General features: G+C 35.2%; 1 protein-coding gene and 1 non-coding gene across 16 annotated transcripts in view; one reads left to right on the top strand and one right to left on the bottom strand.

Moving 5' to 3' along the window:
• LOC142345649 (cilia- and flagella-associated protein 54-like) overlaps positions 1 to 26,498 on the bottom strand; it is a 129,839-nt gene that overhangs the window by 96,029 nt on the left and 7,312 nt on the right. For 14 of the 15 annotated variants that reach the window (XM_075397830.1, XM_075397831.1, XM_075397828.1 and 11 more), the window contains exons 8-26: positions 25,523 to 25,724; positions 24,817 to 24,909; positions 24,349 to 24,461; positions 23,627 to 23,813; positions 21,982 to 21,996; positions 21,553 to 21,635; positions 11,578 to 11,721; positions 10,896 to 11,028; positions 8,751 to 8,917; positions 8,151 to 8,327; positions 7,287 to 7,430; positions 6,536 to 6,811; positions 5,700 to 5,885; positions 5,105 to 5,253; positions 4,685 to 4,832; positions 4,070 to 4,348; positions 3,437 to 3,572; positions 2,965 to 3,078; positions 2,388 to 2,705 (exon numbers count right to left, since the gene is read on the bottom strand). In XM_075397830.1, coding sequence (XP_075253945.1) covers positions 2,388 to 2,705; positions 2,965 to 3,078; positions 3,437 to 3,572; positions 4,070 to 4,348; positions 4,685 to 4,832; positions 5,105 to 5,253; positions 5,700 to 5,885; positions 6,536 to 6,811; positions 7,287 to 7,430; positions 8,151 to 8,327; positions 8,751 to 8,917; positions 10,896 to 11,028; positions 11,578 to 11,721; positions 21,553 to 21,635; positions 21,982 to 21,996; positions 23,627 to 23,813; positions 24,349 to 24,461; positions 24,817 to 24,909; positions 25,523 to 25,724 — 3,064 coding nt within the window. The remainder of the gene's footprint in view (positions 1 to 2,387; positions 2,706 to 2,964; positions 3,079 to 3,436; positions 3,573 to 4,069; positions 4,349 to 4,684; positions 4,833 to 5,104; positions 5,254 to 5,699; positions 5,886 to 6,535; positions 6,812 to 7,286; positions 7,431 to 8,150; positions 8,328 to 8,750; positions 8,918 to 10,895; positions 11,029 to 11,577; positions 11,722 to 21,552; positions 21,636 to 21,981; positions 21,997 to 23,626; positions 23,814 to 24,348; positions 24,462 to 24,816; positions 24,910 to 25,522; positions 25,725 to 26,498) is intronic. The other variant, XM_075397829.1, reaches the window with a different exon arrangement.
• On the top strand, positions 21,354 to 21,426 carry Trnar-ccu (transfer RNA arginine (anticodon CCU)). The gene has a single exon. It is a non-coding gene; the product is annotated as a tRNA-Arg (tRNA).

The raw sequence follows: 26,498 nt of genomic DNA, 5'->3' as shown, positions 1-26,498 counted from the left end.
CAAAAAAGTCATCACTGACGATATCATTGCAAATAACTGAATAAGAATGCAATTTTTCAAGAACAATTGAATTAACTAACAAAAAGCTGATTTTAAGTAAACATGACCTGACAGGTCATAAAAAAGATGACGACGACAACAAATTAAAAACATGAAAAGTGCGACATCACAATCGAAAAACTTTTTTATCGAAAATTCTCATTAAAACTAAACTATGAATTGACAGGTAACGGACATTGAAAAGCATTTGTATAATATCCCGACAAAAAACTCAAAGACAATGATATCAGATGCTAAAGGTTTTCACGACAACCAAAATAATTTGAATATAAAAACCAAAACTAATTTAAACACCGTCTTCTCGCGCTACGCAATTTGAAGACAAGTCAGAAGAATTTCACGCAAAAAAGTTGAAAACGCGGCAAAAATGAGTCAAGAGAAAAAAAATTTTGTTTGACGAAAAGAAAAAACATAGCCGGAAAACGCCTTAATCGAATCCAAGTATACTTCAACAAAACCCTGCCAACCACATCAAAATGTTAACTTCATTATACTATTCAATTTGAACGAACACAAAAAGGCAACAAATTATCCTGGAAAATGCAAATTATGAAAATATTTTCCCGGAAATGTTTCATAAGTTGCAACTCAAAAAGAGTTGTTCAGATTGTTTGGTAAGGTATAATTGTGCTCAATAAATGAACATCAATTCATAGGAAAACATAACCAGCGAAACATATTTACAAAGGAGAAAAAAACATACGCGCTATCAGGCCTTTAAATGTTTTCATGTAGTTACAATAACCATTAAAAACTCTAAATGAACATTTGAACATAAAAATACTCTGAAAGTAAGCAGGAACAGAGGAATTCAGCAGAAGAACTTCGAAAACAGAAAAAAATTAAGTAAAATATGTTTAATTGTCCATTTTCTTAAACTACAACAAACTTAAATAGAAATTAACAAAATCAAAAGGCCACGAAAGTCAACATAAAACCCAATTTCAATTAAACAATTTAAAGAAATTAACTTTTTAATCAGACATTTTTACTCTATTACAATATTACAAATATAAGTACAAGAAACGAAACGAAACCCTCTAAAACAAGGAAATGATAAAATAGTTCAAGATTGCGTCTACAACTCTATTTTCTGATTGAGGTGGCCAAAAAAGCTCCCATACGTAAAATTACCGGTTTCGGTGTTTCAGAAAAACATTTTTACGTGAAAAATTACAGTAGAAACTAAAAATTGCTTCAAAAAACTGTACGCGATCAAAACATTTTGCTCGCAAAGAGGAATTTTTTCACAACTACTTATCTTGCTCCACAACTACTTATCTTGCTCCCACCAAAAAATGCGGCTTGAATAGAGAATGACTCTCTACTCTCTCTGCCATTCAATCGCTCAGTCATTGGATCTAAACACTTAGTTTTCCCGTGCGCCAATAATTTTTACATCCTGTTTAAAAAAACAGTATAAAAAACAAAAACCAGGAATAAAGCCGGCTGGGAAGATTCAAATTAGCAAAAACCTCCAAAACATTAAAAACCTCCGAATTGGTGTATAACTCTTATTGAACACTTTAATAACTAAAAAGGCAAGAAGGCTATTCAAACCAGCTAAATATTATTGCGACGGACTACAGCAATAATTTGAGAAAAAAATACTTGAAATGTTTTCAGAAAGCAGCACGAGGACAAAAATTCGCAAAATAAAAAAAAAACTTTTAATTTATAACCAATTTTTCACACGGCGCTTCATGTCGCTGGCTGATTATGATGTCAACATAAAAAAACTGAATCGTTAAAAACATTGACATCTGCTATCAACAACTGTCGCCACATACGAAGTTCGTAAATCATCACCGAATATGGAATTTTTATTAGGTGAGATCTGAAACATTTCAGACAAAATGAATTAGCCTATCACATTATTCATCCGGGAAAGATAATTCATAAGATTAAAAAAGATTTTAAAAAAGGTAGTATATACGGCGCTCACAAGGTACTTTGAAATGATTATCACCAGCAGTAAGCAACAGGTAGTTTCAACCTATTGACCGAACGCACGTATAATCTGGGAAATAGTTTGTATGAATCAATTTTCCAATAGAATGTCAATTGCACGGCAATTACATTATATAACTCAAAAAAATTTTGGTGCCCAAAATTTATCTTGCAAGATAGAAAAAAAGTTTTCAAAGTCAGTAATCTTGTCTTAAGTTCTTATAACATCTCAGAAGTTCCGGCAATTGTCTTCTAAGACCTTATGCCGTAATAATTCACAAAAACGACTGTTATCGTTTAAGATCTGATAAAAAACCTTTACACAAATCTTACATTGCAAGAGTAACAAGCTGAGAAATTACAAATAAATGACTCACTGTTTCGTGACAAGCGAAGCATGTTTGCTTGCAGGGCTCTAAGTTCATCGCTTTGCTCGATTTCTTTCTTTTTAGTTCGGGTAGGCTTAACCTCCGGTGCCTTTCTGGGCATATTCGCGATTAAAACATTCCTCGCCATTTCAGTTGGGCGGACTGTTCCGGCAACACTTGCTTTGTCAGTGTTGTCATCTGCAATCGCATTGGGAGCGTCACCACCTCCTGCTCCACCAGCTGCACCTTGAGGAACACCACCAGCAGGGTTTGCTGCTCCACTGGGGTCACCAGTTTCACCACTTTGTTCCTCCGGGTTTTCACCCTCTGTGAAAATTGTAAAGATCATTGTAAAACGGTAAAAACTTAAACCAGCATTAGGAAGAATTTCTAGACAGATTGAGATTTGGAACAGAAGCACCCCAGAACCTTGATATAACTACATACACACACACAGTGGGGTAAAAAATATTAACTGGGGGCAATATATTGTTGGTGCTTTTTTATAAATTTTGTTCAGGATGCAAAATTTGGAATGCTTCGAATCGCGTATCTATGATAAGACGTCAAAAATATGAATTAGTACCTTCTTTGCCTCCCTCGCCACCACCTCCCATCTGATCCTGATCTTGCTCCTCCGCCATTTCGTCCTCCCCACGGTGTGAACCCCCTCCATTCACACTTGCGCCTCCAGCACCACCTGGACACAAATCCAAAACATGCACATGTACAAATAATCGTCGAAGACTATTTTATCTTGATTTATAAATAAAGAAGCTCAATAAAATTACTCTATGAAATTTATTCGCAAATTTGTTTGATTTGTGTAAATAACCGCCCCTAGTTCAACTCCCACGGTAATATTGCAAGAGACTTACAACATCTTACAAGATCGACATCAAAAAAATTTGTTCAGAAATTTGTTTTAAATTTTAGCGCTGATTCTCAGGTCATTTAAATTTTAGATCAACTCACGGTTATCGACTTGTTTCAAATCTTATCAACATCTGAATTATTGCAGTTTACCAAGTCGAGGTTTTACAACTAATAGTTTGTACCTCCCGCAGCCCCTGATCTGGGCGAAGAATCCGATTGGTGGATTTGGGCGGCTGTCTTGTCAACATTAGTCAGTAGCTTCCGACCTGTTGAGTTGATCTCGCGTGCTAATGGTTTTTGTTTCCAGATTCGAAGCAGCTGAAAGGCACATATTATACTCTTTATGGAGCTTATCAAGAATTTGTTTTTAAGATATGAACAGTTGTCGGAAATCGTACGAAGTTATATGATGATACTCAAAGCAAGAAAAGTATTGAAACAGAAGGCCAAAAATATTTCAAAATGTTTATGGAAAAACGCTCAAGTTCACAATTAATGTTATATTTGTGATTATTTCTAAATTTTAGCTACTGAACACGGGTCAAAAAAGATATATGTGTGATAAAGTTCACCCCAGAGGACCAAATTGTCAAGCTCAATTTTTTTGCAAACATTATAAAAAATTTTGTATAAATTTGTATAATTTTTTTTACAAATTTTGCAAATTAATTTCTAAATCATGATAAATTTTACATTACGTTAAGTTTAAACTAAGATGGTTCCATCAGCTTTAAATGAAAAATGAAAAAGTTTTCGCACGGTTTTCCGTTATAAAAAAAGATTATAAATCACTATCCTCAAACTTGCTTACTAACCCTTGCGGTATGAAAGGTGATGCAAGCAATCATATGAGAAATGCAATCGGTAATTGATTGTTGCTTCCGAACTCTCAGATTAGCCGGCAACTCCGTCAACACAGCATGAATTCTTAACAGGATCTGAGCGACTGGAACAGAGGGTAGCTTGTTCTGAATCATGGGTACAACCAGACCATAGCTGAGAACTATGGCCTGGAATGCGAGGGGTGCATCGTTTAACATTCCTGACAGTTCGATCGCAACCAGAAGTTTTTCACACTCTCGGAGGCGTTTGACCTTGAAATATACACACTGTGAACAAATGGTTGAAGGCAGCTGTTCCATACATACAAGTTACTTCACTGGGAATAATTTTTCTTGGTTCAATGAAGATGGAGACGTACTTGTCAGTTTGAAATAGCTCAAGTCCTGGCACTTTTGGGGGCGCTTTCTGGAATAGCTGGATTGTTTCTGTATTTTAGAAATCTAAATCTCAATCTCAATCTCTTCTCAATGCAGGAATGCATTTGTGAATAAATCATGAAACTATTACATTTAGGTCTATCAAAGCAAATGGCAAAACTCTGTTCGCCATTTGGAAATTCATGATTATGATAAATACGCTTTGATAACCTGTTGATTGTAAGGTGGTCCTCTGTCACAGATGACGTTGCTGTACAGTGCTCCGTCTCTGATTGCCACGTCAACACTCGTGAACAAGTTGATCAAGAACAGACGCTGGAACACTGGCGAGGATCTCTGCACTGTCGGGATGTCAACTCTGTCAAATGTATAAACCATATGTCATAATCAATTAAAAGCCACTGACACTTTGTAAGGTCTAGCATTAACGGCCAGAAATGCCACCCACGCATAACTTCAGAGAATTGTTAAATCGCATGAAGACCATGGGCTACATTGATTATAACTGGGTTGACCAAATATGGAAAAAGCAGGGTCCAAACTGTCCAGGAGTTACAAAAAACGTTTGAGATATTACAACAGAACAAATATCGCTAATTACTGATGAGCTCTTTTAAAATAGAATCTCACTTGTAAACGTTGATCTTCAAATCCTGATCCTGACATGACACAGTGTATGTTTCCAAGTGGGAAGTAGTGTCCAGAGGGAGAACCAGATGATTCCAGAGATGTTTGAATGCTTGTTGAGCCACACGATACTGAGAAGTGATACAGGCCACCTGATAACATTAAACAAAAGATGCACGCTTCACATTGAAACTTGAGTTTTACGCAAATTTGTTGACTTTGCGAACTTAGCAAAAAAATTCGACTTAGCTGATTTCAAAATAAAAAGGGCAAAGAGCTAAAAAAAAACTGCAATCAAAATATTCAGATAAGATGGATTCGTTTCAACAAGCGACTCGTATGCTGTCGCGCAAAACTCAAGACGTCAAGGTTAAAATTCACATCAGTCAGATTAAGAATTGCTTAAAGAATTCCAACGGGACAAAAATAATTGCACAAAATTTAGTATTAATACTAATAACATTAAAAATTTGTAATTTGTGCTCTGTAACTGGGGGGAGCATAACGTACTTGGGGGGGGGGGGGCACAATTAAACGGAAAGGATCCAAAAAATTTTAAAACTATTTGGCACTTAATACTGTTAGAAATCAGCCTTACCTGTGCCAGGAATCCGTAAGCTGTCAACACTGGGAGTGCCTGATAGGCAACGATTGGTTTTGTGGACTCCCCAATGTGGTTCCCAATTAGGGTCCCATTCGAAGTATAGGCTGCAAATGCGAACACGTACTTCTCACCCGGAATCAGGTTGCGAACTGTGAATTCATGGGCTGACTGCGCTGGTACCTACATCACAAAATATCACTTGAAATTACTTCATCCCAAACAAGTTGCGACCCTAGTCCGAAATAACTTCTGGTCAGGTGAAATTCGAAGGCACACTGGGGTTTTATGCGCTTAATATACAGGGTCTTCGCGCATACTAAAGGATGTTTCCTTGAGTATTATTGCAGAACTGTCGCTACCCAAATAAAACACAGAAGAGCTCGGACGATTCTTATCATAAGAAATTCTTGATAGCGGTTCTCAATTTGCGTTATTTTTGGCCAGATCAATACGATTCTCCTGCTGTAAGCATATGATAAAAAAAATAGAAAAATTGGGCATTCAAGGTCAAATTGTTCCTCTGGCCTCAGCAAAGAAAATGAAAATCGAACGATATTACAGCTATTGCTCAAAATTGATTAAATGCTGATGTTTCTCATCAGTTCAACATTATTAGACAGTTTTCAAATTACACGCAAATTGCAGTTGAAATCAAGACACTTGATAGTGAAACATAATCAACAGTTTGTATAACGAAACTTGCGAGCCGATAAGCTATTAAATATTTGCAAAAAAGGAGAAGAACAATATTACAGCTCTATTATATTACAGCGATATTACAGCTAAAAAGAGAAGAATATTGCTCTTTCGAAGCTATTTAAAATAAAAACCTCAATGCCAGTTCCATTTAGTAAATTGTCGTTCAGCCTCACTTTGGCATCGGGACCTGTGATTTGCTTTGCAAATATCCTATACCACGATACAGTTTGGCCACTAGAGGGCGCAAAAGGTCCTGGTTTCAGCATCATGTAGGTTGCCGATCTCTTCATGAGAATCGGAGCCGGAGGAATGGACTTCGCAGGCTTCTGATTGGCCAGTTGGGCAAGGTTCTTGTTATACAAATCTTCATCGTCTTCTTTTATTTTGTCCAATAGGAAAAGAGCTTCCTAGAAACAAATATTCTTTTTTCATTACTGACGCAACATTTTTCATCAAAAAAGGTAACATTCTGAGTAATCATACTACGATCATGAAAATTTCCATGTGACATAAATAATTTCGTGGCCTGGTCTTGCAATTTTTTTTATAATATCCATATATGATTTTGTATGAAAAGTAAGAAATGATATTTTAATAGTTGCTAAGATTCATTTATCCACAAAATTAATTGATTTAATTGGAGATGGTGCTGCTACTGTGATGCTTTTTTGGTACGAAAGTCAATAAATAAAATGAACCAGACATATTCAGCACCCATTACAAACTAACCTCACCGATGAGGAAGAAAACAGAAAAATTTTACGAATAATAATAATACAATCATTTTTCATACGAATATTTTTCTTAATGATAAGCGAGGAAAAACAGTAGCGATAAAAACATAAACAAAGTATTCTTAGAAACAGAGAAATTACATCACACCTCGAGAACAGATGCAATCTTTTGTGGGTTGAGGTTTCCAACATGAAGCATGTATCCTCTTGCAAGAAGAAACATCACAGTCGAAAAAGGGTTGGTCCGCACTTTTTGTTCAAACTTCTCTATGAAATCCTTTTCTGACTGAAGCTAAAACACAAACATTTTCAGTAAAAGTTTAACTTGTGGATTAAATAAAATCTAGTTATACTATAATATAACTAGTTAAAATCAGCCACGTTTCAGTAAACTGATCACAGTTATGTTTCTAACGATGTTTAAAAGACATTTTCGATTTTGGTTTTTGCCTTCCATACTATGTAAATATCATATTGTTTGCAAACTTGACCTCAGCGATCAGATTTTGACTGCGACAATTTTCCCGAACCCCGGTGAAATGGTTATAGTACTTGTATTCTATAGTGAACCGGGAATTTTTTCAGAAGCCCAATAAGATTTCAGATTGGACGCGTTGGATCTTCAAACGCATAGTACATTAACGATCCTCCTTGCTGGCGAATTACATTTATTGTTCCAACACCATTTTTGAGAGAGGATAAAAATCAAATAAGTAATTTTTGGTTCAATTTCTGGAAGATCTGGTTTAGAAGGCATCGAATAATTATCACAAATCAAATACATCACCAGAACAAACAAGTCTATAGTCTCAAAATTAAATGAAATTTTTTTTCATTCGGTTTGAATCTCTCTCATCCCCCTTTTTCTTCTCTATATCTCATAACTAAAATTACTAATTATAATTATCATTTGACAAATTATAATTTATCAAAGCTCTCCCAAGTGAAATTAAAAGATGGTGCAGTTGAGGTTATTTCAACTCCAACATCAAGGAAAACAAGTGTACCGTACCTCGACACTTTTAGTTTTATAAACAGCGTTTCTGAGCATCCTCTCCTGTTGGAGTTTGCTATGGTGTGCCAGTCGGATACACAGTCTGTGGTACAGAAAGAGGAGTTCACAGTGAACGTCGTTGATAGTGTTCGCTCTGATATGCAAGCTGTCTTCCTTTGAGGGACACTCCTCTTCCTGGAAAAAGACCTCTTAAAGCTAGGATAATTTCTATGTTGCGTACGAAAGAAACTAAGAAACTGACCACAGCATTTTAGTTTGGTGCTCATACTAGGACGCTAAGTAACGCACGCAACAGCAACTGATTCATTATGAGCATTAACGTCAATGTTTGCCTGATTATGCAAAGCCTTTCTCTAACATGCGAAATGTCATACAGTCAAAAATTTCGTTTTCATATAGATGATATGAAAGATGCTATGACATGATACAGATGATAAATTTCGTTTTCATTTCGTTGATATAGAAGTTGATTCAATTTAAACATAACACGAGTAGAACTAAGTTAGCAAATCTTGAAAAAAATAACCCGAATAAAAATAATTTATTCATAATTTTGTAGGAAGCACATCAAAAATGGAAAAAAGTAGTCAACTTTACCACATTTTTCATCCATGTCATGTCTGCCAGTGACCTCCACTGAGAAGGGGAAAGAGTGACATCTTTGTACGTGGCAATGTCCTCAAGTCCCTTGTTCACGTTACTCACTGCGTACTCTAACAAGGCCACCGTCGACCAAGATTTCATACTCCACGGTTTCAGAATGGCTGCGAAAAAAAAGAATAGTTATGCAAATGCTTGCGTCTCTTAGCAAATTAGTTAAATGACATCCAAAAACCAGGGATGGCAGTTTCTAGGTAGTGATACAAAACTAGTGATAAATTATTATTATTATTATATTATTATAAATAATAAAATAAAAATAATTTACTTCCGAACTAGTGTATAAATATACAACACATTCGAGAGGTCACCAAAAAGGCCCTGCTTGCAGAATAAAAATGTTACCTTAAGCTACTGATAAAGTTACCAGAACTGTCCTGTCAACATTTCGTTCCCTGCATGTAATTGTCTCTTACGTTATGTAGGATATAAACTAGAACAGATTTGTTTGCAACTAACATTTCTGTTAAAATCTTTTTGTCTAGAGTAACCAGAATATTAAAAAAAAATTGTTCGGAATATGAGAGTTTTTTGGTACCTCGTCAACCTCAACGGTTTTTAGTCTTTTCTCGTCAGAATGAATGTTGTGGGAATGTTGTGGATTTCTTCATTGCTGAAGATTTGTGATCCATGGCCACAGCAGAAACCTGATCTTAATAACTAACTCATCAATTTTAACAACTCGTACAGATGCAATTCCATAGATGACAGTAAATTATATTTCCCTCTGACCTCGCGGACGTTATTGAATTTTTTGCAGTACAAAAATTAACTTGATAATGTGGTTTTGTGACCATTTAAGTTGTTTAAGCTGTTTCCTTAGCCCAACCATAAATTAGTGCACGATACTGCAAAAAGGGTCGGACATAGAGTTTGTATAGCTTAATCTTAATCAAAATATCCCTTCTGAATCCATTTTTGTATTTGTTGAAACAATAGATTGTTTTTAAAGCTTGCTCTTTATTTCTCCTATGTGCGCTTTAACGCTCAGTTTTTTATCTATGTGTACACCAAGGTATTAAGTACTCTCCTTGTAATACAATGCTATTCCTCGTAATTGTAATCTATTTGCAGTTTCTTTTTTTTGTTAAACACCTCATGTTACATTTTGAGAAAATCACTGTTAACTTATTTCTGTCGAACCAATCGCACAACCAAAGATCAAACAAACGATCGTTTAGCATGTCATCTCTATTAAGTTTTGTGGTAGAGTAGATAGTTGCATCATCTGCGAAAAGTATGATTCCGTTTGATTGGCAAACTCTCTCGATATCATTTATGTACAGCAGAAAAAGCATTGACACCATATTTGACCATTAAAACAGCAGACTTCTTGTCGCCAATTTGGACGATTTGCTAAATGATAAATATTATCACACAATGCTATCATTGTGAATTGATAAATGTTGTCATACACAACGTATTTCGCGATTGGAGTCCTATATGCCTTGTGTGGACTATTTTTCTTAGCCCTGATTGAAAAACAGTATGAATACGCGGCGATTTTTATGTCCTTTGACCCTGGAAAGCTCTCACGACGATTCACGACGATTGAAGCATGCAAATTTCAAAGTTGTCTCAGTAAATTTTCAGCGAGATTAACGAAAAGCAGTGACGGAGATTGGTAACGCAACAATCGAATAAAGATCCAAGGCCGCATAAAAGTCTTATATTTCATCTGTTTTTAAACAAGTTATTATCTTTACCTAAGAGACTATTGAGAAAGGATCGATAGCCCAATAATAGTCTCTCTGTAGCCGTTGGCCTATGACTATAGCAAAAACAATTTATAATTATTAACAATCAAATTTGAGAAAAATTTCGAGGATTAGTTGTTTTAAAAGAAGGAGTCTATAGAAGCTTTTTGAAAACATTTTTCCTGCCTAAAAACTTTCTCACCAGGCAAATTTTCAAGAAGTTTTTTTCTTCAATTTATCCATTAAAATTTTCAAAAATAGTTTTGCAGGTAATTTACCTGAACTGTGTGCAGGTAAGCAATTCTCTGGAAAACTGTGCAGGCAAGCTTATCTATGCATTATTTAGAGTACTCTTAAATAGATAGATAGTTGAAAGTGAACTTACGATTGGATCTGCTGGATGCTAGTTCGAGTGCATATGCGACTTTGAGAGATATATCCCCCATGGTGAGAGGGTCCACCAGACTCATGCCCACCCACGTCATCACCTGCTGCACTTCACACATCAACTGCAGCATCTGAAAAAACATTGTGACTGAACAAAGAGAAATGTCAAAACCAACTTCACAAAAAAATTTAAACAATAAAGTGAAAGCGAAATGAAATTTTGTTTAAGAAATTGAAATTTAATGACTTGTCTTTGTTTACTTTTTATCCAATCACGCGTAGCATAAAATTTTACTGTTGGCTCAAAACAACTGCGCCAACCCTTTGAAACTTGTTGGAAAATTTTAGGCTAGTCTGTCCCCATGCAGTCAGATTCTAGAAAATTCAAACCTTTGAAAACGAAGATGTCAGTAATCATAATTCAAGCCAATGTTTTGAAATGTTACACTATAGATAAAGTTATTTATAGTTGCTGAAATCAATTTCAATGAGTGATTGAATTTCTCGCGTTGTAAAAAACTTGAATTCCTCGGATCGTCAAAACTTGAAAATGGGCATAGTATAGTAAAAAAAACACAACTACTTTATTACACTAACGTTATCCACTCTCAAAAACTGAACAGCAATCAACATTTTACAGAATCTACAGAATATAAAGTACGAAATTACAAAAAAAAAACCTTTTGTGGCTGTTCTGTCTTCTGCAGAGCTTTAACATATGTTGATACATCCGTTGATCCTGTCTGTATTTTGGAGAAGACTGTTCGACATTTGTTCCACAGATACAGACACGCATCCACCACTATATCAATGTCGATGGATCCCTGAAAAAAAAGAAACTGATGCAGCAAATTTTTTTAATGACACGATTTTTTAATTTTGTGCTTTATCAAATGGTGTTTAACTTTTAAAATTATTTTGTTTGGAATTGACAAGCCACAGTCGGGCAGGAATGCATGATTAAAGCACAGAAACTAGTCGAACACGGGAGTCAAATGGGTTTGATAACGAAAAAAAAAATTTCCAATAACGATTCAAATTGTTGTACCAGCTTAAAAAGTACCACTTCAGAATTAAATTTTTAACAGAGAAAAAATCAAGCTAGAGGAACGTGGCATGCATGAAATATACTGTGTGATAGGAAAAAATTTTTAAAAAACGATACTTCATTAAAAGAACGCCCCACAATGGACTCGCACTCTTGACAGTTGGATTATAATTTCAACGCTCTCCCGACTGCGCTAGCAGCGCTTGTTGGTATCACAGAATTGGGACAAACAGTACGATGTTAAAAACTAAAACTAGCAAGAGCAAAACGTGATCCAAAAATCCACACTTTGGATCTTTTCAGTTTGTGCCCCCATCTTAGGGGGCACATATTATTTGCACCCCCCAGATGCACGTGCCATATTTTTAAGTGATGAATTATTGTAATGGCACGTAATCTGTAACTGGAGGGCGCAAAACGTACTGGGGGGGGGGCACTAACGGAAAAGATCCCACACTTTTGACAATCAGCACTCAAACGATTAGATTAATTCACCATGATAAGCCAACATAAGATAAGCTCAAAGACATCATCGTGCAAAACACAATAATGGGATCTATTCTGCCTCACCTCCATCGTTTCTATGCCCCCATTACGTGTTCGATGCCCCCATTACGTGTATCGTGTCTATACCCTCAAATTATGTGTTGCTATAACGTTACTATGTAATAAATAGCACGTCCGCCTGGGGTTGCAAGAGATATATGCCCGCTATGATGGGAGGAATAGAATAGATCCCAATAATGGTAATTGTAGTTCTTTGTATCAATTTTGGGATCTTTTCCGTCCGTTTGCCCCCCCCCCCCCGCCTAGTGGGTGCGCATTATTTGCAACCCCGAAGGACGTACCATATTTTTACATAAATATTTACTATGTAATGGCACGTGCTTGCTTTGTGAACTAGGACCGCAAAACTTCTTTACCTCAATTTCAGTTGCAATTATTTTTCGTAGAGAGACTGCTGATGGCCATCGTGAATTTTGATATTAAAAGTGCTCTTCAGAACAAATTTTTGGTCTTTCCCGTTATAGCCCCCCCCCCCACACACACACACACTATGGTATGTTTATCATGATTGGGGGTGGGAGGGGGTCTATAAGCTATATGGCCACTAAGGTGTTGGGGGTTATAATGGGAAACATTACAACAGTGTTAACAAAAAAGAACAAGAAGGCTTGCTTGTTCTGAGCGCGACACAGAATGTTCTTACAACCACGTTCAAAAAATAGCATACATCAAATCAATGAACAAACGAACATTGTTTTTATCAAGCTGCTCAAAAAAAGCTAGTTAATTAACCGAAGTTCAAAACAGAAAACACGGAAAAATGTTCGAGTTTTCGGGAGAACCAAAAAGCCAGAGTAACCTCTATTTACGAAGTGTTAGTTGCATTTAAATTATGATAAATATTATCAAAAGAGTTTTCCTAAAACGTGTAAACACGAGCCCTTTAATGTTTTTTTTTGCATTATTGAAGATTTAAATTCAGCTCTTCCATATCTTTACGAGAAATTGAAACAATTCTAAAGTCAAATTGATCATTTTTGATTCAAAGTTAACTGTTTCACACATTCTACAAATTGTTAGCACGTTTGTCAAAAACATTGGCAAATGTGGCTGTAGCAGATAAAAATAGAAGTGGCTGTAGTTTAATCTAAATAATCAAAAAAGATCCTAATAATTATTAGGGAAAGAACGGCTGCACGTCACGTGTATTCAGTGAAACCCTTCTCGTTTCAAAATAATAGTTGCCGTAATGAATTGTTTCAAAAATGCGACAAAAATTACAAAATGAAACAATTGTTTTTAAAATAATTGTCATATTTCGATTATGTAGCTTACTTTATCAACTGGAAAAAACTGTTTAATTTTTCTCAGGATTTTTCTTGCAAAATCCCCTTAACATAGATTTGGAAAAGCGAAGGAGTTAAATAGCTTAGGGAGGTCAAAATTAATGCAGGCAGCCTTATGGAGAAGCAGCAAAAGAAGGTGAGACGATGAATCTGTTTGAGCAGTTATTAAACATAGCAGGAAAAGTCCTGGAATATAACTCAATCAAAGAACAGTAACAAAGAAAAGGCAAATTTTACGAACAGAGAGTTCATGTCTACTGACGTCTTCTGTTAACGATAAAGCAAATGATGAGAGAAAACGGTCTCAATTACATAATTGAGAGAAAACGGTCTCAATTATTCGAATATGCTAACTATGACAGCTTTATAAAAATCAAGATATACAAAAGTAAATACATATTGTAAAATAAACCATTTTGTCAAATTAAAATTACTTCCGATATTTAAAACAAACGTTTTTGAACTTTACGTTTATCGTCAGGTTAAAACTTTTTCACAAATTGTTAAAGGATAAGATGAATATGTATTTACATTTGTCTGAGACCACAATTAAAACAATTCTAGGAACTATTCTAAAAAATTCAATCAAAAAATTTTTCCTTTATACAATATTTAGCCTATTTCCAACTCATAAATACATCTGTTATCAATTTCTTTTAAAACATTCCTATTGCAGATTTTTCGATTTTGGCCATATTTTTTTTATTTTTGAGGGTATTCCGAATTTGCCCTAACCCTAAGTATCCCTCTTGTGGAGGTTATGCAAATTTCGTCTTGTCATGCACAAAGTATCCTTATCTAGTCAAAATTATGATTTGAACAATTATTTTAGCGTGAGTTCCCGCCCCCTATATTCATCGCGTGTGTTTAGTGCCGACTTCAGCTTGCTGATGCATATAGCTTCGATAGTCATTAGTTTTTCTACTGTCCGACAGGCGTCCAGAATTTTCCATTCAATGTCATTCGTGGCGCCAACATTCAACCAGATGTTGACCCACCTGTGAATGCTTCTTTTGATGTTCTGTTATCCTTGTGGTAATATGCCGGCTTGTTTGCCCAACAAAGATGGATCCGCATCCATTATATTTTATCTCATAACAAGGGGGATTTCAGGTCTCTATCGAAAGATGATTTCAGGGTGGGGAGGCATGATCTTAATTTCCGCGTTATAAAAACCCCTTGCAATTCGCATAAGGTTGCCTCTGTATTGTAGAAAAATTGTTGGCTTATCATGAGATCTAGTCTTGCTTTTTTGATGCTCTTTTGGTGTTGTTCTCAATTGGTCTTTACCGCCACTTATTATCTTTTCTAATGTCTTTAAATACATAGTTCTTTATATTTAAAGCCCATTGGATATATAGAGCTCAGCTTTCTTCCTCATATCTTGAGATGTTTTTTTCTATGTTTGAACAGAAAGACGAACTGGTCTTCAATAGAGAAAATAAAAATATGTATTTTTTTTTAAATTTAGTTGTTTTAAAACTTGATTCCATAAAAAATGTCGTTAATTATTTCAAACACAGAAAGATGGATCAATTGAAGTCCGAATTGTGTTGAAAAACGATCATCAACAAGAAGGAAACATAACGCAGAGAACACATGAAAACAAAAATTCAAAATTAAATTCTTCTGTTTTGAAAAAAAAACTGTCGTTTCAAAGCGCGTGCACTCATTGACTATAAATGAAACCGAATGCTAAAAACTGTCTTTTTTCAACATAAATTGTCATCAATAATGACTTAGGTGCTTTGTGACTTAGGACCGCATAACCTCTTTAACTCATTTTCAGTTTCAATTATTTTAAGCCGAGAGACTGCTGATCACCGTGAATTTTGATATTGAAAGTGCTCTTCAGAACAAACTTTTGGTACTTCACGTTATAGCCCCACACACACTATAATATGTTTATCATTATTGGGGGGAGGGGGCTATAAACTATGTGGCCACTAAGGTGTTGGGGATTATAATGGGAAACATTACAACAATGTTAACAAAAAAGAACAAGAAGGCTTGCTTGTTCTGAGCGTGACACAGAACGTTCTTACAATCACGTTCAACAAATAGCATACAACAAATCAATAAAAAAAACAAACAAACATTTTTTTTAATCAAGCTCCTCGAAAAAAGCTAGTTAACTAACCGAAGTTCAAAACAGAAAACACGGAAAAATGTTCGAAAATACCCTTAACGTTGATTTGTAAAAACGAAGGAGTTAAATAGCTTAGCGAGGTAAAAAAATTAATGCAGACAGCCGTATGGAGAAGCAGAAAAAGAAGGCGAAACGATGAATCTGTTTGAGCAATTAATAAACATAGCAGGAAAACTCCTGGAATATAACTCAATCAAAGAAAAGTAACGAAGAAAACGCAATTTTCCTGAACTGACAGTTCTTGTCTACTGACGTCTTCTGTTAACGATAAAGCAAATGGTGTTACACAATTGCGAAAGAACGGTCTCAATTATTCGAATATGCTAACTATGACAGCTTTATAAAAATCAAGATATACAAAAGTAAATACATATTGTAAAATAAACCATTTTGTCAAATTAAAATTACTTCCGATATTTAAAACAAACGTTTTTGAACTTTACGTTTATCGTCAGGTTAAAACTTTTTCACAAATTGTTAAAGGATAAAATGAATATGTATTTACATTTGTCTGAGACCACAATTAAAACAATTCTAGGAACTATTCTAAAAAATTCAATCAAAAAATTTTTCCTTTATACAATATTTAGCCTATTTCTAACTCATAAATACATCTGTTATCAATTTCTTTTAAAACATTCCTATTGCAGATTTTTCGATTTTGGCCATATTTTTTTTATTTTTGAGGGTATTCCGAATTTGCCCTAACCCTAAGTATCCCTCTTGTGGAGGTTATGCAAATTTCGTCTTGTCATGCACAAAGTATCCTTATCTAGTCAAAATTATGATTTGAACAATTATTTTAGCGTGATATCCCGCCCCCTATATTCATCGCGTGTGTTTAGTGCCGACTTCAGCTTGCTGATGCATATAGCTTCGATAGTCATTAGTTTTTCTACTGTCCGACAGGCGTCCAGAATTTTCCATTCAATGTCATTCGTGGCGCCAACATTCAACCAGATGTTGACCCACCTGTGAATCCTTCTTTTGATGTTCTGTTATCCTTGTGGTAATATGCCGGCTTGTTTGCCCAACAAAGATGGATCCGCATCCATTATATTTTATCTCATAACAAGGGGGATTTCAGGTCTCTATCGAAAGATGATTTCAGGGTGGGGAGGCATGATCTTAATTTCCGCGTTATAAAAACCCCTTGCAATTCGCATAAGGTTGCCTCTGTATTGTAGAAAAATTGTTGGCTTATCATGAGATCTAGTCTTGCTTTTTTGATGCTCTTTTGGTGTTGTTCTCAATTGGTCTTTACCGCCACTTATTATCTTTTCTAATGTCTTTAAATACATAGTTCTTTATATTTAAAGCCCATTGGATATATAAAGCTCAGCTTTCTTCCTCATATCTTGAGATGTTTTCTTCTATGTTTGAACAGAAAGACGAAATGGTCTTCAATAGAGAAAATAAAAATATATATTTTTTTAAATTTAGTTGTTTTAAAACTTAATACCTTAAAAAATGTCGTTAAATATTTCAAGCACAGAAAGATGGATCAATTGAAGTCCGAATTGTGTTGAAAAACGATCATCAACAAGAAGGAAACATAACGCAGAGAACACATGAAAACAAAAATTCAAAATTAAATTCTTCTGTTTTGAAAAAAAAACTGTCGTTTCAAAGCGCGTGCACTCATTGACTATAAATGAAACCGAATGCTAAAAACTGTCTTTTTTCAACATAAATTGTCATCAATAATGACTTAGGTTCTTTGTGACTTAGGACCGCATAACCTCTTTAACTCATTTTCAGTTTCAATTATTTTAAGCCGAGAGACTGCTGATCACCGTGAATTTTGATATTGAAAGTGCTCTTCAGAACAAACTTTTGGTACTTCACGTTATAGCCCCACACACACTATAATATGTTTATCATTATTGAGGGGAGGGGGCTATAAACTATGTGGCCACTAAGGTGTTGGGGATTATAATGGGAAACATTACAACAATGTTAACAAAAAAGAACAAGAAGGCTTGCTTGTTCTGAGCGTGACACAGAACGTTCTTACAATCACGTTCAACAAATAGCATACAACAAATCAATAAAAAAAACAAACAAACATTTGTTTTAATCAAGCTCCTCGAAAAAAGCTAGTTAACTAACCGAAGTTCAAAACAGAAAACACGGAAAAATGTTCGAAAATACCCTTAACGTTGATTTGTAAAAACGAAGGAGTTAAATAGCTTAGCGAGGTAAAAAATTAATGCAGACAGCCGTATGGAGAAGCAGAAAAAGAAGGCGAAACGATGAATCTGTTTGAGCAATTAATAAACATAGCAGGAAAACTCCTGGAATATAACTCAATCAAAGAAAAGTAACGAAGAAAACGCAATTTTCCTGAACTGATAGTTCTTGTCTACTGACGTCTTCTGTTAACGATAAAGCAAATGGTGTTACACAATTGCGAAAGAACGATCTCAATTATTCGAAAATGCCAACTATGACAGCTTTATAAAAAACAGGATATAAAAAAGTAAATACATATTTCTTTATATTTAAAGCTCAGTGGGTATAAAAAGCTCAGCTTTCTTCTTCACATCTTGAGATATGTTTTTCTATGTGACAGCAGCAAATTAGTGAAAAAATTTTGATAGCTCATATGCCTGTGAACTTAAAATAGGAGTCTTTGAAGCATTTCAAAAAATAGCTTAAAGTTCTAGTTCTGGTTTGAACTCCGACAAAGAATATATTATTGTATGAGCATCAAAACTATAAATTTCGAATGGTCATAATTATCAAATTTGATAGAACCATATGCTACGTACAAGAAGTGTCAAAAGGAGAAAAATATACTTTACTGAAGAGCACCCAAGACCTCGTAATTGTTTTTAGTTTGAACAGAAAGACGAAAGGTTCTTCAACAGCGAAAAACAAATATATATTTTTTAAAATTTAGTTGTAATATTTAACTCCTTAAAAAACGTCGTTAAATACTTCAAACACGGAAAGATGGAACAATTGAAGTCCGAATTGTGTTAAATTGATTGAAAAAAACTCAAAAAACGATCATCAACAAAAATTGTGTTAAATTGATTGGAAAAAACTCAAAACCGATCATCATAAAAAACTCAAAAAACGATCATCAACAAGAAGGAAAAAACGGAGAGCAAACATGACAACGAAAATTCAAAATTAAAATCTGTTTTGAAAAAACTGTCGTTCATAAGCGCGTGCACTCCATGACTATAAATGAAACCAAATGCTAAAAACTGTCTTTTTTCAACATAAATTGTCATCAATAATGACAATCTGGCAAGCCGCCAAGGAAGACCATTTAGAGGAGACAAATCAAATTAAAAAAAAACAGTTTCCAAAAATGTCAAAAATTATCTGAATCACAAAAAGTAATTCACACAGATAAAACCAAAAGCCGAAAGAAAAAACTTGTTAGTTGTTCATAATAATAATGAGGAAACAATCTGGTTATTAAAAGGGATAACATTAAGGCATCGGTCAAAGCACGAAGATGTCAACAAAAACGCATGAATATCTGATTTCTCGTTCATCTCAAAATTAGCCGCTCGCTCGCTGAAGTTAAATGTTTTCTATACCGGTGCCCCATTGTGATAAATTGCTCTGCTACCAGATGATGGTTTTAAAAATGACTTCCATGTGACCTCAAAAATCATCGAAATTATGAATCGTTCCTTAAAAAAGACTGCAACCAAAAGCGATCCAACTTACAAGAAAATGGAACTCAATAATAGCTGAGTGAGTACCTGGAGCTGCTCCATACAACTCAAATTATTTGTTGTTTTAACTAATGACGAATTTATAATGTCAGAAAAAAAGAATCTGATTTCTTCTTTTTTCGTGTAGACTCGTGTAGTCTAAAATGTACAAAATGCAGAATGAGTCATTATTGATTGGTTTCAGTTAATTGTTCATATGGGAAAAGTGCATGCTACCACGAAAATTTAAAACCTCTTTTATGTTTTCGGTTCGACATCAAATATCTTTACAATTTTTTGATTTTCCAAAAAAAATTAACAGACCTCAATTAATAGATCTGATAGATAACCATTACGATAGATCTTAAGAAATTTTAACCTGTTTATCAAGACTTCAACAAAGATTTAAAACGAACTAAATGTTGGATGAGAAGTTAAGTTAACACAGGTGAGGGCGGGTCAACAATTCATTAAAATGTCCAAAATTTGGCTGAAAAATTGTTGCAATTTTTTCCCAAACAAATCTATGTTTGTATTTGTGTACAATAAGAAGACGTTGAAAAAATGGTAATATACTTGGTTTCAAAGAAACCCTCGAAAAAAACCGCTAGCTGTCGTAAATGTTTGAATTTTGGCCAAAAATGTCACTAAATTTGATCAAAAGTTGGGTTAAATTGCCTGAATTAGAGGGTAGAAAATGATTAACATTTTTTTTTTCAAAAAAGCAAAATCCTAAAATTTCTCTTTGTAGTGAAATTCTAGACGCAGAAAACTTCAAATTGATACCACAAATGCTAGTCTGTGATGCCCTTAATAAAGTCAAAAATTGTCTGAACAAAAAACGGGGCCAGCAAAAAGTTCTCTCATTTTTTTTTCAAAAAAAATGAGAACAATAAGAAAATTAATCACTTGATCGTAACATCGCTTTGATTCAATAGCTCTGAGTTAGTTAATTGTACCAAACAAAAGTTTTCTTTATTTTTTTATCTTATCTCAACCCATCAGCTTGGTGGGTGCATATATTATTTGCACCCCCCTCCCCAGACGCACGTGCCATACTTTTTTCTGAGAGATGCACAAGGTCGGGGGGGGGGGGGGGGGGTGGGGTGCTGCATGATACTATAGGTTATTGACCACTAAGCTGCAGGCGAGTGTGGGGTATATTGGGAAAGACCCAAAAAAGCCTTTCAATTTCAGGATCTATTCTGCCACCCCCCCCCCCCCCAAGCTTAGTGGACATAGAACTTTAATTCCCCCAGATGCACATGCTAATTTTTATACATAATCAACGTGCTATATAACAACACATGAAGTGTAATTGGGGGGCATAAAAACACTGGGGTGGGGGGGGGGGGCTGAAAGAGAATAGAACCCAATTTTCAATTAAAACAAATATTCAAATATTACTCGAGGCCATAGATCCTATTGGCATGACATGACGTCCTCCATATTCGAACTGTGGAAATAGCTTAAAAGCAATCTACGAATATTTTAATCAAGCACGCAGTCTTTGAAGCTAAACAGAATTAATTAAGAACGAGCAGATTGTTTACAATTTAAAACGTCTAAAGATATTGATTGAAGTAAGTTTTGCATGACAACTAGAAGGACCAATTGGAAATCAGCTTTTTTCATCAGATTGTCATAATAGCTGGAATTTAGAAAAACACTACAGGCATCGTGGTACTGGGAGGAAAAACTTTCAAGCACGCGAATGAATTCTCACGCCCGCGTGGCCTAATGGATAAGGCGTCTGGCTCCTAACTAGAAGATTGCGAGTTCGAGTCTCGCCGTGGGTACATTTTCGAACGTGAAATTAAAATTTCTTTAGATTTTACTTCAAATCTGAGATAATTCCTTAAAACTTAAAAATTTAAACGAAATAGCAAAATAAAGTTTTTAAACAAAATGACTGTGCGACTTACTTGTGGATGCTGCAGACATCTGAGCATTATTGAAGAAAAGTCCAGCCAGTCTTCAATTGTTTCAGGTTTTTTGGAAGCAGCAGCTGAAAGCATAAAAATATCCGAAAATTTATTATTGTTTTGAACTTTTGAATTTTAGAAAAAAAGCATTAAACAAACAAAAGCTTCCAGAACACCCAACAGATAAAATTGATTACAGAACATTTGAGGGTAAAAAAGTTTAAGTCAAATTTCCCCAAACCTTAGTTCAGATGAATTTCAGGTGCATATGCATGCCTGAGATTTGCCTCAATTATCGGAGTTAAGAGGCCTGCGTTCACAAATTGTCTCAACTTTTAAACAAGGTAAATGAAAGAACTTGAAAATATAACAGAAAAACCCATGACAGTGATTGAACCCAAGGTTACCAACGTTCAGCATTCCACTTACCACGGGCTCTCAGTTCTGAAAGACAACGAATCTCAGCAACATATCTGATCCGACCTTTTTTTTTATTGTTCCGACCCACCTTAGCGGGGGAGGAACTACATGCTCAACTGTTTTTTTTTCGTTTTTTTGTTCAGTTAATTTTGGTGCAAAGTTGTGAGTGGTAACATTAAAAAATTCAACAAGCGCAGAATATCAAATGAAAAGATTTTCTTGAATTTCGATTTTCCATGGAGTTACCGAGGATTAAAGTTTTGAGAACTTTCGTTAGATTTCCGTTATTCTTTTAAATATTGATCAATTGCAAAAACAGTGTTCAAAAATATAAAAATTAGTGTTATTGATTCAATCTTCAAAGATAGAAGAGAGCTTCTGAACTGTTCGATCCGACACTTTTAGCTAAAATTGTCACTCTTCGCTTCGATTGTAGATAACTGTCTTTCTTTCTTGAAAATGACACTAAATATGCTTCTTTAGCCAACTTTGTCCACATTTATTGGAAGTGCAGACCTGAAAACTGCTGCAAAAGTTTGTTTTCGTTTTACTCAGATGAGGGCCATTTGTAACTTGTACATCCTAAGAAAGTGTTCTGAACTAACACTTTGCCGGCCTTTTGCTAAATTAAATCGTTATTTATCAAAATGCATCATTTATTTTGTATATATTGAAAATTTCTTTTGCCAAATTAATTTGCCAAAAACATCAGATGATAACTAATGGTTTTAATGACATTGGGTTTATTTGTTTCCAAAAATATCAATGTCATTTGGATTTTTTTGTTCTCCTTTTTGTCGACCTGATACCTACTCTCATTAAGGACAGGTTCCATTTCCTTTCTAGTGGAAAAAAAGGTTAATGTGTTTTAGTTTCTATTTTATTTGATATAATTTTGACTTTTTTTCTTAGTGATTTTTAAATGACTTTACCTCCGTCCATAATTACGGTTTTTTGTTGTTTTATTTTGATGTTTGGCTTGTATCGTAGTTGCCAATTGTAGGTCCTCACCGTTCCTCAAATGCCGCATTATTAAATTCACTTAGTGATTTAAAATTATTACAATTTTCTCATTTGTTTTCGAAGAGTAACTGAATTTTTGAGAAATCTTCCTCTCTCTTCTTCATTTGGTAGACAATTCAGTTAAAATATGGATGAGTGGGGTGATAACATTATGTGCAAACGCACATTACCAAGCCTCTTTGCTCAGTAGCTGATGTAAAAACAGTACTAGAGGCCAATCTTAATAGCGCCAGAAGGGGCTCTGATAAGTTGAGACAATTCTGCCTGAACCATACAGATTATTTTAGATGTCTAGTGGGTTCAACTTTTTTTTGGACCCCCGAGCGATGACACATTTCTAAATAAGTATTTACTATGTAATGGCACGTGCTATAAAACGGGAGGTACAAACGGAAAAGATCCATGTAATGAATGTACCATTTTCGAATTTCAAAATACGGGGAAAAAGATTGCAGTGTAAGTCCAAAAACTGATTTTTTTTTAAAAGTGAGCAACAATATTTAGCCGGAGCTTTAATCGTCTCGCCAATCCGTTCGAGACTTGTCGGGGGCAGGTCAAAGTTTTAGCGAGGTCAAAGGGGGCTGAAACAGACTGGATTCCTTTATTAACACAAAACGAAATAGTTACATGCCTTGCTTGTTCAGTTGGTAAGTAGATGGCATATCCCCTCCCTCCCTCTCAATAGTAGCCTGGCTCTCAGTCTGCAACTGGAGGAATCTCCGGTGTTTCCTCGCATTCGGGTGCAACTGTTCCAACCCAGACACTATCCGGAGGGACTGTGCCTCGTGAACATATGCAGACACGTGAGGAGCACCGCTCTGGCAACAGATAAATAAAGTGGAATGCAAACTTGCACTTCGACTAAGATTTTAAGTATTGTCTAATTCAAGCTTTTGATAGATCGTTTTCAAAGATATGCTTCTTGAACAGGATCGCGAACATTATCTTCGGGTTTTAAAACTGGCAGTTAGTTAAGTTACTGAACACTTTACAAATGCCACGAATATGGTTAACAAGAAAAGTCATTTGCAGTAACTCCTGAAATCTCTCGCTCTTTGATTGGCACAGCAATTATTTATTGAGTTTTTTCAGAGCTATGTAGTTCAGTAACATATCGATAATGCGGATCTTGTGCCCCCCCCCTTCATTAGGTTATGCAGCTCCAATTAAAGAGCACATGTTTCTACATAGTAAATCACTATGTTAAAATATGGCACGTGCGTCTGGGGAGTGCAAATAATATGCACCCATTAGGCTGGGGGTGGGGGGCACAAACGGAAGAGATCCGATAATGCTAACCCAACAGCCGAGTCTGTTTAAAGAAACTCAAGCGAGAAAAAACTATCGACTGACCTCTAAGAGTCTTATTGCGGGTTCCAACATCGCAAACAATGAGTCCCATTGTTCGTAGCAGAAGGCCAATTTTACGAATTTTATCAGCGATTCTACTGTCACGCCATCTAAACCTGAAAAGCACAATTTGTGATGTTTTCTTATGAAATTAGCAGTTTAATTCTGGGGGACGGGATCCTAAATGACAAGGCGGTGAGGGGGAAAGATCCTCTCGAAAGGATAGACGACAAACTAGAGTCAAAATGATTCAATATTTTAAGAGCTGGCATTTTTACTTCACAAATTGACAAGAACCAAGAACTGAGCACGGGATATCATAGATATCAGAAACCAGTAGTCACGCAGATTAATAAGGATTAATAAATTAATTAATAAGGATTAATAAACCTCAAAATATTTGTTCGCGCTTTGAAAAACTAAAGATGCAAGACAACCTGCAAAATAACTGAAAGATATCGCACAGTTTACCTTTGGATGCCATTTCCATGAGTGTGTCTGTTGATTTGCTGACATTTGCAATTCCAACGTGGTTTGTGATTTCCTTCGCAATGCCACCACCGCCTGTAAAATGTTTTTTTTTCCCATTGAGAAAGAAGCTTTAATCGATTGCTGGAAATTTTGCTGAAATTTGAAGGAAAAGATTGGAGCAAAATTGTTACGCAAATTAAACTAACTATAATGGAGGCGCGGTAATGAGCGTTGGTACATAATGTTCTGTTCCAGACAGTCAAATATCAAAAAAATTATGAAAACTGGTATAATCAAGATGACAACTCTGGGTTATGTATTTGAACATTTTTATACTCAGTACATGAGCAGGTTGATCAGTAAATACATATTGATTTAATGTACACTTACAGCCAGAAAAATTTCGGTATCTTTTAAAAAATACAATAGTTGCAAAAAGGTAACAAATTTTTTTTTTGCTAACTATTCCGCCAATTTTAGGTTTTGAGTTTGATCATTAACAACTTGGCTGTAGATTTGAAGAAAAGTTCATACAAATTTCATTATCGGAAATCGATTTTTTAATCCCATGCAAGTAAAGATGGCAGTTGAACAAAAAATTAGCCTCCTCCTTCCCACGCAACATTTCAGCTTCTGAGTAGACAGAGACCAAACATAATTATAATCTGGAAAACACCAGATGAAATAAAGACTGTATTCAACTGACCAGCTACAATTTCAGCTCCAGCGAAGAAGAGTTCTGAGTAGACCTCACTCCAGATGTCATCTTGTTCACTCTGTGGCGAGGCTGTGAATGCTGTCCTCTTGTTAGGATCATTCACCACTTCCAATATTGTCAGAAACTGGGCAGCGGAACCATCGAATACTTCGTTCAACATCTTCTCAGTTCCAGTTCGCGGCCACGAATTCTAAGCAGAAATATTAAAATGAGAAGTTTTTTATCTAAAGTAACTAATCAAAACTTGTTTTAATTTTTCGAAAACTTGTTTTAATTTTTAAAATTTCATAACACTGCTACTGATGTTGTTTGTGTATGATTTCCAGCACCTATCGATGACCTCGTAGAGATTGTGTATTCCTCTGTGTATAAATTATACTGAAATAGTGCTATCCATCAAAACAATAATCGGATATTTTCCGTTTGTGCCCCCCCCCCCCCCCCCAAGTTACAAAGCAGGTGTCATAAATAATATATCGTTGTAAATTTATGGCAATATGGCAGGTGCATTCGGGGAACGCAAACAATATGCTTCCAATAATCTGGAGGAGGGCACAAACGGAAAAGATCTCAATTTTCTATTAAGCAAGAATCTCCTTTTACCAATGATTATGGATATTTAATATTACCGGAACAGTTAGAAACTCCATAGAAAGTGATTTTAACATCTTACTTCAACAAAAGCAGATAAAAATTTTGGTTTTAACCATGAGTTAGGAAAAAAACACACCCGGCAGATTGCCGGAAAATAGCCGCCGTTGATTCCCATAACTCTATTGGGATTGAAAGAAAAGAAAATATCAACGAAAATTGATTTTTGTATGAAAACATTTTTAAGTGCGATTTAATTTGATGTCATTTTGTAGTTGAAGATACTCCTGTCTCTGAGTGAGAGGCTACAGGGTCTAGTATGGATACCAATAAGCATTATAGGTAGTAACTAAAACTTATGAGAACAAAGTTC

The sequence above is a fragment of the Convolutriloba macropyga genome, chromosome 9 (genome assembly GCF_964194025.1).
Source record: "Convolutriloba macropyga chromosome 9, txConMacr16.3, whole genome shotgun sequence".
In the NCBI taxonomy this organism is placed as follows: domain Eukaryota; kingdom Metazoa; phylum Xenacoelomorpha; order Acoela; family Convolutidae; genus Convolutriloba; species Convolutriloba macropyga.
Note: the sequence above shows the minus strand (reverse complement) of the source record. Positions and strands in the feature narration are given on the sequence as shown.